Source organism: Sphaerodactylus townsendi, linkage group LG03 (assembly GCF_021028975.2).
Source record: "Sphaerodactylus townsendi isolate TG3544 linkage group LG03, MPM_Stown_v2.3, whole genome shotgun sequence".
In the NCBI taxonomy this organism is placed as follows: Eukaryota; Metazoa; Chordata; class Lepidosauria; order Squamata; family Sphaerodactylidae; genus Sphaerodactylus; species Sphaerodactylus townsendi.
Genome location: NC_059427.1, coordinates 157,003,682 through 157,023,737, shown reverse-complemented (window position 1 = coordinate 157,023,737; position 20,056 = coordinate 157,003,682). Strand labels below are relative to the sequence as shown.

At 44.8% G+C, this 20,056-nt stretch overlaps 2 protein-coding genes and 1 long non-coding RNA gene across 4 annotated transcripts in view; 1 reads left to right on the top strand and 2 right to left on the bottom strand.

The window, feature by feature from the left end:
- Positions 1–993: 993 nt before the first annotated feature.
- On the bottom strand, positions 994–2,613 carry LOC125430255. The gene is made up of 2 exons (XR_007244116.1): positions 1,319–2,613; positions 994–1,105 (listed from the first exon to the last, which is right to left on the bottom strand). It is a non-coding gene; the product is annotated as an uncharacterized LOC125430255 (long non-coding RNA).
- Positions 2,614–4,110: 1,497 nt separating this feature from the next.
- Positions 4,111–11,450, bottom strand: HNRNPA1 (heterogeneous nuclear ribonucleoprotein A1). Of its 2 annotated transcripts, none has more exons than XM_048490028.1 (11): positions 11,295–11,450; positions 9,754–9,870; positions 9,459–9,605; positions 8,979–9,189; positions 8,658–8,750; positions 8,493–8,585; positions 7,777–7,848; positions 7,309–7,473; positions 5,841–5,972; positions 4,657–4,719; positions 4,111–4,426 (listed from the first exon to the last, which is right to left on the bottom strand). In XM_048490028.1, exons 1-10 carry the CDS (start codon positions 11,307–11,309, stop codon positions 4,664–4,666), a joined length of 1,101 nt encoding a protein of 366 aa, XP_048345985.1. In that variant the 5' UTR covers positions 11,310–11,450; the 3' UTR covers positions 4,111–4,426; positions 4,657–4,663. The 2 variants fall into 2 exon arrangements, with proteins under 2 accessions (XP_048345985.1, XP_048345987.1); XM_048490030.1 differs by having other exon boundaries at positions 7,309–7,431; positions 11,295–11,449.
- A 535-nt stretch (positions 11,451–11,985) lies between these two features.
- The window catches only part of CBX5 (chromobox 5), an 85,462-nt gene continuing 77,391 nt past the window's right edge, over positions 11,986–20,056 (top strand). The window contains exon 1 of the mRNA XM_048491489.1: positions 11,986–12,099. The gene's annotated coding sequence lies outside the window, so the exon portion shown is untranslated. The remainder of the gene's footprint in view (positions 12,100–20,056) is intronic.

The following is a 20,056-nucleotide window of genomic DNA, read 5'->3' as shown; positions in this document are numbered from 1 at the left end:
AGAGAGCAGGCTAGCCCCTGCGAGAGGGGTGGGGCGGAGCCAGAGGGGTGGGGTGGAGGCGCTGGAGCAGCGCAGGACAGAGGAGTGGGTGCACACAGGACCTGCTGGAGGCAGGAGCAGGCTGGCTGGTGCTGCTCGAAGGGTTGAACAAACAAAACGTGTGCCTTTCGAAACACCAGGGAAACAAGTTTTTTGCCGATCGCCTGGGCAGATCAAGCCTAGGGAGGAGGAACCAAGATGTATTTAGGATTTTTTAAAAAGCACACCAAGGTCTTTGCTAGAACTGCTTATATTTTTCTGTTCCTGTTGCATTTTTGTGGGAAGTCAAGTGCTGTGATGACATGTGAAGGAAAAACCGCAGATCAGATGGCTGCTCCACCAGTTTAGCTTTCCTGAAGTTATCCCACCCATTGCACAGCATTCTTGCTTAGGATTGCCTTCCTTGACTGCCTTCTATTTTATGGTGAGGGGTTTATTGGGTTTTGGAAAGTGAAAGTTTTACTTTCCTCTCCCCCCCACACTCCTCCCCCCGCCAGGCCCCCAGTGCGATAATAGTTTAATTATTTCAGGGAGATGACTAGCATTAAACCTAAGACCTAGTTTTGGGGAAGCATTGTAGGTAACCCTGTTAAGCACTGTTAAACCCCATGGATTTTCATGGGAAGAACTAAAGCGTGATCCTTTACCTGGGAATAAGCTTGGTTGTTGGCAATGGGGCTCGCTTCTGAGTAAACCCTCCTAGGGTCATTCATCCATTCGAAGCGTTGCATGATTGCCTCACCAAGCTTACTCCCGAGTAACACGCGCCTCTGAGCCAACCGTTTTTTCTAAACTAAAACCTCAGTATTCAGGTTAAATTGCCGTGTTGGCACTTTGTGATAAATAAGTGGGTTTTGGTTTGCAATTTGGGCACTCGGTCTCAAAAAGGCTCGCCATCACTGCACTAGGGTAACCCACACAGCTATTAATACATTTCACGACATGAAGCAGTTGCTATAAAATGCTTTATTGACTATAAGACTGGTTCATATCAATCACTGATACATATAGCTACCCAGTAGCCATTTAACTTTCACTGAAAGCTTTTCAGAATCCATGTTGAGACCTGCAAGAGAAGAAAAATAACCACCAAGTCAAAACATAAAATCAACATTACGGCATATTTTCTCAGAACACAGTGCTGCAGTATTACCAGCAGCGCTTACCAACCAGACACACTAAAACCCCATGCTGGCTTGAGCAGTCCTGTGACTTTTCTGGTTTGTTTCTTCACGCCTACTTGCACAATTCTTCATTCCTGCTCAGATGTTGGTTTTACCTTTTTTGAAAAGGGAAGTTCCAAAAGACATCCTAGCTCTCGTACGATGGCATTTGATGCTTGCGCAGAGCCTCTTCCCCTGCAAACAGGAAGGCCTGTTAATTTCATGCAATACACGCTCTCTGCCTTACATTCAACAGATGCCTCGCCCAAACCTCCCCACACCCCATAAACATCCCACTGCATTTACCAGCAGCATAGCCAGTGCCCTGAAATACTGGGCTACATTCTTAAGCTGGCAATGCCACCCAAAGCGGGTGTTAAAAAGAGGCAACAGTTCCATTAGGAAATTTCACCAGCCAGGCCATTCAAGGCCTGTGAGCAAATATTGTTGATCTTCCAATAAGTATTATGTTCTACCCATCTAATGCTTGTATATTACAGCACTGGGCAAGTTATAAAACTGTAGCCGAACTGATATTTACAAAATAAAACTCTCAGCCTCTGAGGAAGTTTAGCAGGACAACAAAACTGTATATGACATAAGTAAAATCTGTTCTTACCTACCAGTACAGTAATATAACCTTTCCTTCCTTCTGCGTCTGACTGCTAGTCCTAAGAGCAAGGATCCTTACTCTTGACTGCCTCCTTCCGGTGGTCACTGAGCACTCCCTTCTAGTCAGCAGAAGCCTGCACCTGGCTTATCTGTCCACTCGGCTCAACACACGTGTCTACTCTCAGCTGTGGTAGCGTCTGAGCTGGAAGCCATTCGGAGCTACTCTTGCTAGCCGTTCCTAGTAGCTCAACCATCTGCATGCCTCCTGGATCTGCAAAGCTACTTAGTTTTCGGTTCCTGGCGAGCTCTCCTCTGTTGTGGTTATGCTACCATGCCAAAAACGAGCATTACTCCATGAATCCTGAGGTCTCGTCTCCCTCAATTGCACAAGGATCCACCTGGTATTGCAAACTCAGCCACACAAAACCCATCAGAACTAATCATTTTGCAATCTAAAGTAAAGCCATTTACTGATCAGAAAAAAGGGTTATACATATACACACCAGTGTAACTTTAAGCAGGTTTTAGCACGTTTATGCAGAAGTTTGAAGGGTCCTAGTCCACAACGCTGATGTGTGCCCACATCAAATGCTGAAGGTCAACAGGACTGATAGTCCCCACCATTATTTAAATATTTACTTCCAGTTTATGTAACCAACAATAACTACAAAATGCATTATCGAAGGCTTTCATGGCTGGAATATCTGTGGTGCTGTGCTGTTTCTGGGCTGTATGGCCGTGTGGTGCTGTGTTGTTTCCGGGCTGTATGGCTGTGTTCTAGCAGCATTCTCTCCTGACGTTTCGCTTGCATCTGTGGCTGGCATCTTCAGATCCTCTGAAGGATCTATCAGATCCTCTGAAGATGCCAGCCACAGATGCAGGTGAAACATCAGGAGAGAACCCTGCTGGAACACGGCCATACAGCCCAGAAACACAGCACCCCAATAACTACAAAAACTTCATAGATGGAGCCAGAAAATGACATCCAAAACTCATTTCCATAGAACACAGGAAACAAGAACAGTTTCCACACTGGCATTAAGGAGTCCAACCTCAAAAATGAGATGTCCTAATTCCCTCCCCATGGGAAAAAATCACTACTGGAAGGAATACAAATATTGGGGGGTAACGGCAGACTAGTGAAGAGGGTTAATAATTTTGCATTTGCTTTGGAATCTTGTTTCCTGATATAAAAGCTTAATCTAATGCTGATAGCACAAGACCATGACACAGAGCGGCAAGCTGCAGTACTGCAGTCCAAGTTCTTCCCACTGGAAGTTGGGTTTCAGGCAGCCAGCCCAAGGTTGACTCGCCCTTCCATCCTTCTGAGGTCTGACTCGGCATGCAGAGGTTAAAATGTAATGACTGGGGAAGTCAGTGGCAAAATATCATCTTGACTAGTAAGCCTCATGATGTCTCAACATTCCTTGGGTCAGTTATGACCCAGTGCCTGCACCGGGGACTTTTACCCTAATGCTGATAGTAAGAAGCACATTATGTAGCCTAAGGTGGCTTTTACCCAATGCATCAATCTAAACCTGTGTGTTCAGTGCAGAACTTGACGCTGTTTCAACTGTTTTATGTTGTTTCCCACACTGTACCTCAGTTTGACTGCTCAACATGCTTGTTTGTAACCATTTTAGCAAATGATGAGTACTTTAATCACTCCCAAAACATAAAACTGGAAATGAAGGTTTGTTTTGCCAGATTTTTTTCTCCTTCCTTCTCACTACAATTCTTGAATGAAGACATTGTCAGAATAACCCCTCCAAATCTGACAATAGCTCCCGCAATAATGGAAATCTCACAATGTGTAGCTGACCCTTGATAACTCTTTGGGAAGCCAATGATAGTGATACAGCAGTTTCAACAATGCAAAAACCAGTGGATTTGATGGTCAAGGGGGCTGTCTACACTAGCAAGAATCACATCTGAATGAAGTAGCTACATATCAGCTAAGAAGCTCCTTGAGAACCATTTAAGCAGAAATTTGGTAGTAACCTGCATATTACCATTCTGCTCATCAACATTGGAAAACTTCCGCCAAAATTAAATGGCACTGAAGAGGTAAGACGGAAATAGGTTTTTACTTCCATAGAGCAGAACGGTAGAATACAGGGCAGAAAGTCATACTGGCTGCTGTGCCAGCTTGCAAGTGTAGACAGCCCTACCACAGCCTTTAACAAAGTACATTAAAAAGACCCCACCCACCCCAGGCATTGGTGCTCTTTCAAGCTAACACTGCACCCAGGCCATGCACATATTCACTTACAGTCAACTAATTTTACACAGCATGTTTTAAAAAAGAGACACATTTATTCAGCGTCATGATCAGTCTATTACAGTTAGCAATCAACAGCATGGGTGTGGAAAAAAATCAATCTACATAAAAACCCTTGTTGGAATGCTTTGCACTTCCCACAGAACACAAAAACTAAAATATCCTGTTATACAGTTAGTCACAAGTACAGTCCTGATGTTTGCCAACAAGCGTCTGGCTAACACATGTCTTCATGAGGCAGCTCTACCCTGCCACAACTGTGTTTGGCTGAGTTCACAACTGTGGTAACCTGTAGCTTCCCTGGCTCTCCTCTCCTGCTAAGCTTTGTTTCCTGTTGAATAACATGGAATAAAGTAGTTAATCTAAACATATTGAGACTCAAAGCTACATTCCAATAGCAAGCTTGTTCCCACCGACTGCCAATCCATACATTAGCTTTTTTAAATTTTAGTCCAAGTAAGCTTAAGCTACTCGATAACTTGCTCAGCTACATTAAGCATTACTGTTTGCAGAACATTGGTAATGCATAGTCAACTGGAAAGGGTTAGAGGAAATCCTTACCGAGGAATTAAAATCGCCTTCCACCACCATAGCTACTGCCACTGCCAGATCCACCATAGCCACCTGGAAGAAGCGAAGCATCAGTCACAGCACATGGGCATCAAGGAAGTGTCATGACATATAAAAAAGAGTAAAGGTTCACTAAAGGGTCATTTCAAGTTAGCTAAAGTTTGCCAACCCCAAAGGCCGGAGACAGTCAGTCCAGGGGAAATGGAGCAGTTAACCTTTAACATAATTGGTGAATTCAAGCTAGACTTAGGTAGGGTAGATGTTCAGGGTCCACCCCCCATCAGCCTCTGTAGCTGGATGGGAATTTTAGTTTCTAAACATCTGAGACGAGGTTCCCCTACCCCTGCTCTAGGACCACAGGGTAGGGAACCTGTGGCTCTCAGATGTTCAGGAACCACAATTCCCATCAGCCTCTGGTAGGGTACGGTGAACTGGGGCAAACATCTGGAGACGCGAGTTCCACCTACTCTAGATATCGAGAGGCTGATGCCTGGGTGGGGAAAAGTATCCTGTTGGATGTATGCATTGTATATGCTATGCTAAACTGAGACTGAGATAGACAAAGACGGAGTTGAGTTCTGTGCGTGTTCAACTTTGTTATTGCTGAAGAGTTCTGTATAGTATTATAGTCTTGTATAGCATAGACTTGTGTAACCTGGCAACTGCTAAAGTAAAAGCCTTCCTAACATCTTGCATGAAGAGTACTCTTTTCCATGAGTGCTAGAAGGTTGCAGTGAGTGCAAGAAGACTACTAAACCATCTCATCTTACCAGAGTGACTCTGCTGATAGCAAGTAGATAATGAGAGCAGCCCAGCAGAATGAGAAAGATACTGGCTTAATGGGGGAAAATTATTATGGAGTGGAGATGCATGCTGAGACTGGCCGGGGTAAGTGGGTGGGGAAGAATGTGAAATGACTACCAGAGCAAGAAAAAGGCAGAGGTACAAGGACAAGACTGAACGCTAGACCCTGCCAAATCTTTAACTGAAGGTCTCCAATGATAGATAAATACTAAGGGTACAATCTTATGCATACTTATTTGGAAGTACCTCCACTGCACTAAGCGGGAACTCTCAAATGACAATGCACTGAACCAAGCTGTAAATCCAGGCTTAGGAATTAAGGAACAGGCCAGTGCATAGTATAGTTCTCATTTTTATTCAGCAGTACTTACCCCCACTTCCGCCATATGGGCCTGAGCTCCTGCCTCCACCAAAGTTCCCACCTTTCATGGGTCCAAAGTTTGAAGATTGGTTGTTGTAGCTACCAAAATCATTGTAGCTTCCACCTCCTCCAAAGTTGCTTCCTGAACAGAGGAACATTTTATACGGTTTTTTCCACAGAAAAAATCGTCACTTTTCAGTACATTTGTATCCTCAATTTGGCCACACAAATGTTTATTGAAATCTTAACAAGCAAGTTTTAATTGATCTTTCACACTCACTACATATTATGCGTTACCACATCTTAGGTTTTACCAAGGTGGCTATCGCATATGGTACAATATCAAGACAAGGTTTTCGTGAGTCCAAATAAGTCACCTCATCAAGATCATGAACTAAGTTTCTATCCTGGTACAATCTAGCACCCTAAAATATGAAGCCAAGGGTTTTTGTGGGGAATCTTCTACAAGCAAAGGCAGAAACAATATTCACAAGTCAATATTTACAAGTCAATTTGTTTTGTTTACACCTCAATACAGCCTCTTCTTGGGGCAAGCAAATAAATCATGTTCACCCCTTTCTTTTGGAATGATACCTGAACAGGGATGAATAGCCAAATATCTTGAGTTATTAACTGAACCCCAACAGAGATGGACAACTACAAGGGTCAGATGTAGTACTTCACCATCTGCCATTATGAAGGGTCGCTATTTATCAATCCCTCTCCAGGATCGGGTTTGTCCACATTGTAAGAATCAAGTGGAGGCTCTAGTCCATACCAAAATCATTATTCTTGACTGCCTGAGATATGTGGGCATCAGAAATTTCTCTCCTTGTCTGATCTTAGATAAATCTGTAAGACTCTGACAATTTTGTTGTGGAGCTCCTGTTAAATAACTCAGATGTCGTGCTCTTGGAAAAAATAGCAAAATTTCCCTTATAAGTGATGGAACTCTGTAATGTCTAATGTTAGATACAGTTCTTCTGTCTTTGTCTTGATTATATTCTCGCTCTGTACATCCCATTTTTTAAAAACCTATCAGACTAACAAAGGCAGCTGTAATTGTAATACAGCCTATTGCAAAAGACATCAAATACAAGTCTTGATCCCTTTTTGTGAAAAGAAAAACCACTGCAGTGAGTAATGTGATAAGTTTTCCAACACACAAACAGTGCATCAGATTAACAAGGATTGTTTCCCTCACGTTTACTGTGAAAGATCCCAATGGACATTTGCCCACCTGGATACGTAACCAGTTTCTTGACACTTAAGGAAACCGGGTCAGTAAGAGGATTACCTGAAATCTATATACAGCCTCAACTAAAATACAGCCTTACCTAAAATCTATATACAGCCACACCTTGTTCTGCTGCGTCACTGTACGTATAGTACAAGTACATTCTGTCAAATATTGAAAAGGGGCTCCAAAACATTTTGTTGAAGGATTTTATGACAGACAGAAAACAGGTGATACTTACCACCACTGCTACTGCCAAAGCCGCCGCCGCCACCACCTCCTCCATTGTTGTAGCCATCATAGCTGCCACTACTGCCATAACCCCTGCTTCCTCCAGAATATCCAGGGCCACTGCTACCATAACCTGTAGGAAGGTCAGACATGTTCTCGGATCCACTGGCAATCTCTGCTGGTGGAAGGGACTTGTCAGCAAAAGATGGCTTTCTCCTGCCCACTGTGCTGCAGACCAAACAAGTGACCCCAGAAACCAAGAACTCAGAAGAGAATCATGGAAAGGGGGAACTGGCAAAAAAATTGAGTTGTGCCACAGACACTCTTTGCTGCAACCAAAGCAACAGTGATTTTGCCACTGCATTTCAAGTTACAGCTGTTTCTGGCAACCACTCAATGCAAGAGACATTTAGAGGTGGTCTGCCATCGCCTGCCACTCCCCATATAAACTAAGTGCCTTAAAGTCATTTGAACTCACCATCATTGCCAAAGCCATTATAGCCATCTCCGCTGCTTCCATAGCCACCTCCACTGCGACTACCAAAACCACCTGAAGAAAAGCATGTTAAGTCATTAACATATTCTGAACTGAAATATTAGAACTTTAAATTCAGTGCAGATGTATTGAAGGCAACACATAGGCATATAAAGGCCCTGAGAAGGGAAAATCCCATTTTACATCCCTTCTTGTTGCTCCTCCAAGCAATCTGACAGTTCCAGCTCACTTCTCCAACCCCTTGTAGTAGTTGTTCCAGTGACCTCCGCCCTTTCCTTGTCAGTCAACGCTATGGCACACCAAAAGCTACGTTGATTCTGAGGGTTTTTCCTCTGCAGTATCAACACACTCAAATATCGCATTTAACTGATGTGTGTGGGAATCATGCCATAGTTAGCCTTAACTCATTAGCAAAAGTAGGAGAGAAAGGCTGGGCACCAGTCTCTAAACAGCATACTCTCTAGCCCTAGTTATGGGAAGAAAACTTGTTCTGTAGTTGCCAGCAAGTCTCAATCTCACAAGCTGAGCAAAGAGATACTAATGAGACTATGATCAGTGAGGCAAGAGTTCAAATCCCCAAACTTCCTGAAGCTAACTAAGCGATCACGAGACACCCGCTTGATCATGCAAAGGTCTTAAAAAATCGCTTGTCTAAATGCAAAGTTGATATACACATATGAATACTTTAAATTACTTACCACGGCTACCAAAGTTGCTGCTTCGGCTGAAGTTGTCACTGCTGCCAAATCCACCTCCTCGGCCACCACCAAAACTGCCAGAGCTACTACGACCTAAGAACAGCAACAATCAGTGATTCTGAAGAGAGCCGGCATCACAGTTTCCCCCAGTAATCTGATGCTCACCTCTTTGGCTGGATGATGCACTGGCCATTTCCTGCTTTGACAAAGCTTTTCTGACTTCACAGTTGTGCCCATTTACAGTGTGGTATTTCTGAACTAAAAACAAGTTTAAAATATTATCAAAATGGCTGGCAGATATTTAGACAGAAAATGCAACATGTTGTGATGCACTGTTGAAGGTTTTCAGTCAGAGCCACTGCAGATGCCAGAGAATAGATGCGGGCAAAACGTTAGGAGGTAACAGTACCAGACCACAGCCAAACAGCTCGGAAAACCCACAAAAGTCAAGTCATGATGGGTACATAGGAAATTAGAGGTACTTACTGACTATCTTGTCCACAGAGTCATGGTCATCAAAAGTAACGAAAGCAAATCCCCTCTTTTTGCCGCTTCCACGGTCGGTCATTATTTCAATCACTTCAATTTTTCCATACTGTTCAAAGTAGTCCCTCAAGTGGTGTTCTTCTGTATCTTCTTTAATCCCTCCCACAAATATTTTTTTCACTGTTAAGTGAGCTCCAGGTCTTTGAGAATCCTACAATAAAAGGAGAACACACACATTGTCAAGTTTACAAAATGGAAGGCAAGAAAGGCCACTGAGTACACAAGTTCCAATGAATTAATGAGGAATAAGCAAAAATGTTTAGGAATTAAGCTACAGCTATCTAATCCCAGGCACTTTATCTGAAGCTTCTCAAGCTGTGGTTCATGTAGCCAGACAAATGGGAACATGGTTTCAGCCCTTTAGTTTGGGGAAAAGCAACATAGTGACTTATTTCCATCACATTCAGAACGTGATCTTACCTCTCTGGATACAGCCCGCTTTGGCTCAACCACTCTACCATCTACTTTGTGTGGCCTGGCATTCATGGCAGCATCAACCTCTTCTACAGTGGAGTAAGTGACAAATCCAAAACCTCTGGAGCGCTTTGTGTTGGGATCTCTCATTACCTAAGAGGAACAACAAATCAGTTTGTTGTAGCCACATCACAGAAGTAGCCACATCACATGCTCAGTTCACTAGTCTTGAGACCACGTTATTCAATCCCTTACTAGAAAATAAAGGCTACTAGGTATATACGTTGAACACTTCACGTACCACACAATCTGTAAGCGCACCCCATTGTTCAAAGTGATTACGAAGGCTTTCATCTGTTGTTTCAAAACTTAGGCCACCAATAAACAGCTTGCGAAGTTGTTCAGGCTCTTTGGGGGACTGAAACATAAATTGACAAAATGGAATTCAAAAGTCTGCCTATAAAGATATCCTCACTTTTCAGAGAACTGGCAATGTAGGGCAGACCCAGTAAACTTTATAGAGAATAAGTAGCCATCTAGCTGGGCTATACTTTCAATAAAAGACTAAATACAAAGATGAATGAAGACAACATTGCTCTTGTAACAGGAGGAGTGCCATTTGGACAGGAGAGCTTCCACCCACTCCTACAGCACTTCAAATACCTACAGCTATTTTTGAAGTCCTGAATTCTGGAAATATGAAGCAGTATTATGAGTTGAATCACTGACCCACCTAACTCTGTAACTTTCAATGACACTGACTGAGGCAAAAAGAGATAATTCCTAATTAATCAGATAGAAGTATATGGGATACCAATAATATAAAAATACAAGAACGTATCCTTGTCTCTACAGCATTAACATATTGATTGGAAAAAATAAATGCCACTTAGCTAGCAGAGGCTTGTTTAATGGTTTACTTTATTTTTAAAATATTCCATTCACACTGGGACTGAAAGCAAATATAATGAATACAAGAGAAATCTAACTGTTCTTTAAGACAGCCATGGCTATACTTTGAAAAGGTGAAGTCCTCATTCACAAAACTAGCATGTCCAGAGTAGCAGCCATAGTTAACTTAACTTTAACTTAACCATTAATGTAAAGAACTCAGAAACCACCCCCCCCCCCGGAAAGTAACGTCGCAGCTTCTATATTTAAGTGTTATTGTACACAGAACACTGATTTTATAATTAAAACCTCAATTTCCAACACAAGACTTCAAAGTTCGGCGCAGACTTACTTGGGAGTAACCCCGCTGCCCTGTGGGTTTTGTTTCCATTCGACTATGCATTACTCACAACTCACAAGAAAAAAATCATGCTGGGCAGAAAAAAATCAATACAGCACGCAATATCATACAGAGAATGGAAGTGAACCACGCAAACAATGCAAGCGAGCACGTGGCACGCCCCAGCCCCCACAAAGCTCCAATGGAAGTAAGGCAGAGGAAAGTGCGCATGCGCTTACTAGCTTCCCCACACCCAATGTTTCCGTCTCACCGCGCAGGCGCCAGCGAAGGAAGCGCCGGGAACGCCACGCAGTGTAAAAATGGCGGCTGCCCTTCAGAAGTTAAAGCGCATGCGCAGCACGAAAACATCGATGGAAGGAAGAAGGCCCAAGCGGCAAGAATTTAAAAATTGACTAAAGATAGGGAAACCGAGTAAAAGCAAGATAATATAAACACGACGGAAAAATGGGGAAACACTTCTCAGTTGGCGACACATCACGCTGGTGACAGGATAATAAGCCAAGACAAAAAAACACAGCATTCCACAAGCGGATGAAAATACAGGCTACATATAAAACGAGTAAAGGACAGGGTCAAAGCCACATCTTTACCTCGGACTTAGACATGATGGTGGTAGTGAACAGGCGAGGCCTAGCCTGGCTCCGAGACAAACGACGCCGGCTCGCTCTACAGCCGAGTTAGAAAGGGAACGAACCAGTCCTACGGCGTTGCCTCAATATCAATTCCCACCCCTTGCTCACTCCTATTGGCTATTCGCATCCTCCTCGCCGCTTCTCATTGGACCAAGGCCAAGTAGTTCGCCTCTCATTGGAAAATCCGACAGGGGGCCGCACATACTTGCCGCCTTGTCCCCGCCCCCATTCGCTTCCCATTGGTTAGTTATTCCTCACGCCCTTCCATCTGGGGAGCGCTTTTGCCCGCCTCTTCTCTCATTGCCAATCACAAGTATTTGGTTAGGAGGATTTTATTCACGAATGGCCGGCGCGACCATATTTAGTCTGGGATTGGCTAATCTTTGCTTCATTCATTTTAGCCCAGGCAGAAATGAAGTCCAGCGTTTATCAACCGTAATCAATAGCGCTTCATTCACTTTGAGGTAGCAAAAGTGAAAAAGGGAGGCAGGCAAACTACAACAGTAAAACCTTGCTTCAGACGCTATAGAATACGGCGAGGCGTGACCAGCTACTATGCGCATGCGTTGAAAAGTGTCACGTGGTGGGGGAGACAATCGCGCGCGCCTCACGGCAGCGCAGTCAGCCTGGGAAAGGGCGGAGGGGTTGGCGCGTGCGCATTGGACGGCTATTTTGGCGGGCGTTGCGCAGAAGCGGCGGCTCAGAGGGGGTACAACCCGGGGAGGGGGAGTTGGTTTCGTCGCGAGCCCGTTACTTTCTCCAGGTGAGCGATCACGGGAAACAGTCTTGACGGGTTGCGGGTTACCGAAGGTTTGTAATTCCTGAGGGGAGGGGGCGTGGTCTCAGGATTGGGAAGCAGAGTCGTGAGGTACCGTTGGAAAGGGGGCGGGGATTGTCCCTTGGGCGGGAACCATGGATGTAATTGACACCGTATCGGATCGAGGCAGTTGGAGGCGCGGGCCCAAGCTCGGAGTGGCGGGCTTTTCCGCCAATAAAACAACGGGGGTGAGTGGTATTGATCATTTGACTGACGTTCAAATGCTAGTAGGTGGTACTGATTATTTGACTGACGTTCAGACGAGCCAATGAAGGAGTTCGCAGCCAGTAGAGGCTTGGAGCGTGTAGCATTCCTCCAGGGGTGGCAAGATACGGGATGTGTGTGTATGAGAGAGTGTGTGTTGGGCAGTGTAGGGTTTCCTGCCATGAGCCCCTGGAGGGACTCGCCCCTGTTGTTCGCTTACGCCTCACTATGTAACAGACAGATGCAACTTGCCATTTGCTCCTGTTAGTAATTGCAAGCCCTGCTCCAGCTTCCTGGGCACTGGTCCACGTTAAATCTGTGGAATTCCTCTGGAATAAAATGTCACAGTGAGATCTTTGAGGTCTTCACTGTCGCCTTTACGGGGTCTCTTTCTGTCACAATCTTCCGCCCTCCAAATCCCAAGCCCTCTCCCTTTTGCCTGTCTTTTCTTCCCCTGCAAATATCTGACTCCTTTTCCGTAAACCTTTGTCATTATGGATTGTATTCTCGGGCAGTCCCATAAACTCCAGCATCCTGTACTGGATGCTTCTGTACTGGAAATCCAAGCCTCTGACCGTCAGGAACGCTTATGGCCCTTCGCTCCTAATGATATTTTCTCGCCTATTTGGTATTGCTTAGCTTGTACATGTTTACGCACAAAGTGTGATACTAAAAGGCTTTTTTTTAAAAAAAAAAAGGCGGACACTTGTGTGGTAGAGGAAATGCTTGTTCTGAAGAATCTAACACAAGATACATATTTGCCCAATTTTGCAAGTTCTGATATTGACTTTGTTACTGCTATTATTTTGGTTAGCTCCTGTTGCTAAGGGAAAGCTTTATCCTGAAAACCGGATGAAAACATACGAAACAATACTTGCAATTTGTTTTATGGTCATATTTGCCCTTGCAACAATCATGTGAGATAGCTGAGCATTTTGTACAAAGGGCCTTCTGTGCTGAGGGGATGAGGATGTGGTAAATTTTGCCATGGCAGAATTGATCATGGATGTCCTGAAGATCATCTGTTCGTATGTCATTGACTCCAATTTTATGGCACAGCATGTTCACTTTTTTCAAAAACTGCGCTTTGGGTCTTGCATTTGTTTATTTAAAGAAACATCTTTGTTCTGCTGACATATTCCTGGATGTACATAATGCACCTCTTCTTGAATGCCTAAAATAGGAGTAATGATACTTTCATTCAGCTTCTCTTTGTTTCTGCTCATGTTTGAATCCTTTTGCCATGAAGGTGCTTTGGAAGATACAAAGAGTAATCCCTGTTGCGTCTGTGTGGAATGTCCCTTTGTAAAGCCGCCACCTCCATTTACAGAAGACAGTTGGAATCCCCAGCGTTTTGAGGAATCTTTTAATATTTGGTGATTGCAGCACCACCTGTAGCAGCTATGTTGTGTTGGCACTCACTACCCTCTCTTCAGCACTCACTACCCTCTCTTAAGCACTCACTACCCTCTCTTAAGCACTCACTATCCTCTCTTAACAGTCCCATGGGCTTAGCAAGCGGGAGGATCCTTCGTGTAGTTCTCATGGATGAACGGAATGAAGAATGAATGTTGTTACCTAGAAGTATTTCTGGTCTGACATGAACAAGAGGCTATTCCATCCACACTAAAACACCCCCCCCCCCTTTACTGGGCTGAAGGGAGGGGCAAAGAAACCTAAAGGCTGGGTTTGTTTGCACCAGTGTTGAACTTGCACTGAGGCTTGCTTCACAGGTGGTGAAATAATAATACAGTGGCATGTGATACTGTATCATCAAGCAAAAGTGTCGAACTCCCTATTGTATCCATTGGGATACTGAAAACATAGTATCTCGCTCCCAGCCACCATTTAGCGGAGGCTGATTTAGACATGTTTGGTTCCTAAAAGTGCAGGGTATCAGACATCCTGCCGTCATATTTTAATATTTTGAATTCAGATTGTGTTCTGTAGTGTGGTGAGCTCTTCTGTTGTGTGGTATCTGTATGACAGCTTTCTGGGATGCAAATGCTGATTATAAAGGACTTTCCAGATCCTTGCTTGTTCAGTGTTTTGTTGAAGTCTGTGTTTATTCACATAAACCTTTACAGTGCTTTTCTTTGTACTATGGATCTGAAGCTAATGATGGATGGATGAAATGCTATAATATCTCCCCAACGGATATCAATTTTAGTTGCCCCCGTCCATTCTCCTTCCAGGTGACTAGGACTAGCTCCCCTCTCCTCCATCATTACTAGCCCAATCACCAGTCTAAGCCATGAGAAGATAAGAGTTCATGAGGGTGAATGGAACCGTAAACCATGACCCACTTCTAAGAATCTTTGGCAGGCTGTGGGTTTTTCCACACAAAGAGGTGGGGCAGATACTCAGCAGATCTGTCTTAGGTGGGCCAGGTTTTCAAAAAGAGTGGGGAAGAATAGAACCTCAAAAAGCTGTCTAGGGGGGGAGAAGTCTACGAGTCCTGTTTTAGGTGACTATCTTCACAGTACACATGATTGGAAGGAGAAAGGATTTGTAGGCAGGCTTGTGAGGCAGGCAGGTAAGCAGTAAACTGAATGGCAATGTTTACTGGTGACTAAGAGGTAAGGAACCTACAAGCCTGAAGGGAAAAACTTGGATGCTGCAGGATGTCAAGCTTCGGATCTATAACTCAAATCAGACTCTGCAACTTGATGGTTTGGAAGTCTTTATTGGCAGACATCAGTTGGCTAGAGGGGGGAAAGCCAATTCTAACTATATAACCAAGCACCCCCAATATATCACCCCTGCCCTCCTTCCCCTCCCTTTGCTCATGCTCTATCCTGTACTACTGAAAGTGCAGAGGAAAGGAATGTACAACAAACTCAAGGTCAGGAGACTGAGATAAAGGCACCTGGCTCCGAACCTCTACTTGGTTGCCTAGGCAAAGTGAAAGTAACTGTCCATCAGCCCACCCTTCCTGATACTCCGGTACCCTGTGCCAGGCTCCTGCCTGACACTGGATCAGTCTGTTTCAAAACATTGACATTGCTTGCTGGACAGATGTTTACAGAACCCCTTCAAAGCTATCTTGGGGCTGGTGGATTCTAGCACTTATATCTAACCTAAAACAAGGGAAAGCGCCAGGCCCTGATGGCCTGCCACCTGAACTCTTTAGAAGATTCCCGGAGTTCTGGGCCCCTATTTTGGCTACCCTGTTTACCAAAATTAATAACAGTGGCTGTATCCCTAAGTATTGGACTGAAGCTATCATTGTACCTCTACATAAAAAAAAGGTGATCCATCAAATCCATCTAACTATCACCCGATAAGCTTCTTGCTTTCAGTGGCTAGTAAGCTTTACGCAAGCTGGGTGTACCTTATGATCACGTCTCACTGCCTGGTCCCTCTTTCAGTGAAGCTAGGCCCCGGAATACAGATAGGATATGCCACAGGTAAATCCACCCTTGACCATTGTCTGGTTTTTTTTTTAAATCATTTGGCGGAGAAATATTGCCACCCCAAGGGTGGGAACCTCCTTGTGGCTTCCTAGATCTGAAATGCGCATTTGACTCTATCCCCAGGACTCCGCTCTGGGCAAAATTGACAGCGCTTGGGGAATAGACCAGAGATTACTGTTTCTTATTCGCCAGTTGTATTCTTCAACTACCTGTCAAGTTCGTTGTGATCGCAAGCTGGCTGCCTAACTTCACCTATAGTTTCCTAACAAAGGGAGTCAAGCAGGGTTGTATTCTTGCTCCTCTCCTGTTCAATCTTTTATTTAAACGCACTTTGCTCTCTCATTTATCTTCCAGACTGAAAGTCCACACACCCATTTTGGGACAAAGACTCCACATGTGCACTGCTCTATGCAGACGACACTGTGTTACTGTCTTCTTAGGTCCAAGTTGTGGGCCTGCAAAAGAACTACTTTCAAGCCTTTTGCGACGTACTGCACAAACAGTGCCCTGGTCGATTAATTACAACAAATCCAAAGTGCTGATTTTTTTAAATTCAAAAAAAACTCAGCACGTGGAAAATAAACGGTACATTGATTGAACAGGTCCATTCATACAGATATTTAGGAATCACCTTCCACCATTTCCTTAACCTGGACCTCATATCACTTAACACCACCAGACTCTCAAATACAAGTAAAACCAAAGTAAGTTGGCAATGTATCCAGATTTTTTTTTTCACACCAGAGGCGGTCAATTTTTTTCCTGCACGCCAATGGAAGTTTTTCAGTTAAAACCCGCTACTGCCACAATTACATTTTACGGAGCTCCAAATCTGTGTGGAGCAAAAAGCCGCTCGAGAAATTAGAGAGTGTTCAATCTTTGTTTTTTCGCCGTTTATTGGGTCTTCCCAACCTCAGCGTCACGCATTACCAAGTTCTTTGTTTAGAAACCGGAGCCAAGACGATTTTTTTCCCGGGTTTGGCAGCTTTCTTTGTTTAAATACTGGCTTCGCCTTCATTTTAGAAACCCTCCTTCGGGCAGTCTGACATATCTCTGTTAAGCGACCACTTCCCACTCCACCTGGCACACCAAAATTATCAATCAAAATAAACAACATAGGTGTATCTTTTTGACCAACTCCACTACTGATGGGGACGAAAGACATTGCGGCTTTGGGAGTTTTGAAACAACGTGACTCTTGACATTGAATGGGCAGCTTCTCACAGCTGGAGCCTGCAGAACTTGTTCTCCCACATTTTATGGCATTTCACCACCATTGCCGGGTTTTATGGCTAAATATCTGAGTAATTTAATCAATCCACATCTCCGTAGATATTTTATGCTTGCTCGGCTTAATGTGCTACCGACTGCCCAAACAAGAGGCAGATATCATGGCATCCCACAGGAGAACAAGACTTGTTCCTGCGCAGCGGGCCTACCCGAAACAACTGAACACGTGCTCCTTCATTGTAAAGATTTGGCAGTCTATCGGTTGCTTTTTCTCGAGGCCATCTTGAAGAAATTTTCAGTGAGATCAGACAAGGAAATAGTTTCATACTTGCTTAGTGACCATCATCCCCACACTACTGAATCAGTTGCCAGGTTTTTAACAAAGGCACTTGGATCAAGGGTGAAACCTTTGTGTAAATTTTAGTCAATTAGTTTTAACATAATTTGCATTTTACCACTTTTTATATGCCATTAAAGGTATTGTATTTGTATTTGGATTCTAGCAGTCAGTCTGGTAAGCAGTTATACAGTATTTGAAACCTGAAAAGCTGTCTGTTGTGCAAACTTTGTTGATTGTTTTGGGACAGAATGGATTGATGTAAATGATCGAGGAAAAAAGATCCTTAAATGTAGTTTGCCATGTTTGCATTAATACATTTCCTTCATTTTAATGGTGGTTATGCCGAATAAAAACACTAGTTTGTAATTAGAGTATTTACACAACTGAAGAGCATAATCCAAAATCTTTGGTCTTGTGAGTTGCATTTTTTGCACTATTTCTTAGTTTTTTGTACACATGGAAGGATCCTAAGCAAGATGTTTCGCTTCTTAATATGCAAACGATTCCCTGCCTTAGCCTTAAAGTAAAGTCTATTGAACAAAGTGGAATTGCATTCTCAGTAAACATGTATTGGGGTGGGCTACAAGTATCCAAAGCAAGAGCTGGTAGTTTGGGCAAAATAATATTCTTTTGTGAGATGGAAAGTAAATATCCATGCTGCTGGTGTAAAGGATTCAATGGTGTTGATGGTGAAGTAACCTTGAGTGCATTCCACAGCCCGGGCGATGGGCCAGATGCATCGGCGGAGACTTTATCTTTGCGCGGGAGATGAAGACTCCGTTCCCATGGGAAGCAGGAAGGGGGGATGGGGTGAATGGTGTTATAACCTGTGCTTCTGGCGGGAAGTGCCATTCCTGCCACTGCGTGTACTTGAGCTTTCTAAGATGTCTTAATAAATGGACTTTTACTCCAAAAAGCCTTTTATTTCTGCTTCTATGGAATTCCTTACATTGTGGCAGGAATCCTAATTCATCTATATTCCTGTGCAGTGGACCTCTTGTCTTGCGATGGAGAGGTTGAATGTTACTTTCTGGCGGAAGGTGCGGTAGCTTCCAAAGAGGGGCTCCGACCTTCTTTCCTTCTGGATCTGGAGGAACCGGCAGGAGAAGCGGAGGCCTTCGCTGGTGGCTCTTTCCGTCCTGCGTATCAGCACGAAGTCTTCCCTTTACTCACGTTGGAACGCAGGGACGTGACGGCATCACCATGGAGACTTCCATGAGTCGTTTGGGCGCTTGCCTATGGATCGAGCGCCTGTGGGATCGGATCTCTACCACGTTTTACGTGTGGATTACAAACCTCAGATGCAACCTGTCATGGAGGAGACGGGCTTGACCACCTTTCATCGCGGCAACCCAGGAACTCCATTGAATCGATTCCTGGACTCTCGTGATTTTGGTGATGCTCCCAAGGAACCAATCCATTGGCACAGCACTGGGGCCCGGCCCAAAGCGACAAATTCGGGGACTAAAATCCTGGAATTGGGAAGGGGTATCCGTATCGCTTCTCAATCGGACTCCCCCCCCTAATCCCGGGCCAGCGACCGCACCTGAGGTGCTCTCGGGGAGCCACCCGGTGGCTACCGGGCGGCTTTCACGGTGTTCTCCGATGTCTCCAAGCTTCCAGACAGACGAAGAGTCCAAGAAAGCCTGCATTCCCAGCAGCGGACTGGTTTCTCTCTCCCATCGAGAGAGGACTGGGATGAAGGAAGTGGGGCGACAAGTGCGAGATGCCCAAAGCGGCATGGAACCGTGAACGCCAGCTATGGGAGGGAGGAACGGGCACAATTGCAGCAAGAGCGCAATAAAACCTGCAGAGGGACCGGGAACAGCAACGCCAAAGAAGTCCAGTTCTCGAAGTTGGACCCGTGCCAAAAGACGCGCTCCAACGACAATATGCCCAGAATCTGTCAGTCCATGATAAAGTCCTGGAACATTCCAGACTGGATTTACAACGGCAACCTTGCCGAAGCTGTTTCAGGCTCTCTTTGCGCACGCAAAGTGGAAGGCTCACTGGAAGCCCTTTTAAGAACGGGACGAACTGGCTAAATTGGAACGAGAAAAAAGCTGCTTTGCATGCGACCAGGGAATTGCATTGACTTCAAGCAAAGGAGAGGGATCTGGCTGCGTTGGAGAGGGAACTAAGGAGGCAGCAGACCAGGAAGCCCCCCAAGTTAGAGTCTATGCTGTTACTGATCATGCCGGGTGCCAGGGGTTAATGCCGCGTGCCTGGGTCCTGCCACTAAACGCCAGCTGCACCGCCAGCGCCCGATTCCGGCCCCCCGTTACAACAGCTGCCTGCCCAACCTGCTCAACCAGCGCAACCACCTCCCCAGCAGGCGCCAAAAGAAGCCGTCGAACGGGGCTACTATACGGACCCCGATACCAGCGCCTGCTTTTGATGGGACCGCTTCCAAACTTCCTACTTCATCTTGCAACTCAATGCCCACTCTTGGAAGACTATGATGATTTATACCGTGGGTCTGAGCCTTGAAAAAATACGGGACATCGGCTCAGTTCCGCCTGGATGGGGCAGCAGCCGACTGGTTCGTGGACTCTTTTGGATTTGCAGGATGAGGACTCCTCGCAGACAGTGCCCGCATTCCTCCAAGCCTTCCAAGAGCTGGCGCTTTCAAGATCCAGGCGCCGAGAATGAAGCTATCCGCACCATCGTAAAACCATCCAGCAAGCGCAACCGCCCGTTTGCAGAATTTGCT

Bases quoted from the DNA above. Each gene is read 5' to 3' on its own strand.
- HNRNPA1 (XM_048490028.1), bottom strand. The intron at 9,606-9,753 runs GTACGTGAAGTG...TGTTCCTCTTAG, and splicing joins GTGCGCTTACAGATTGTGTG to GTAATGAGAGATCCCAACAC. The intron at 8,586-8,657 runs GTGAGCATCAGA...TGCTGTTCTTAG, and splicing joins TGCATCATCCAGCCAAAGAG to GTCGTAGTAGCTCTGGCAGT.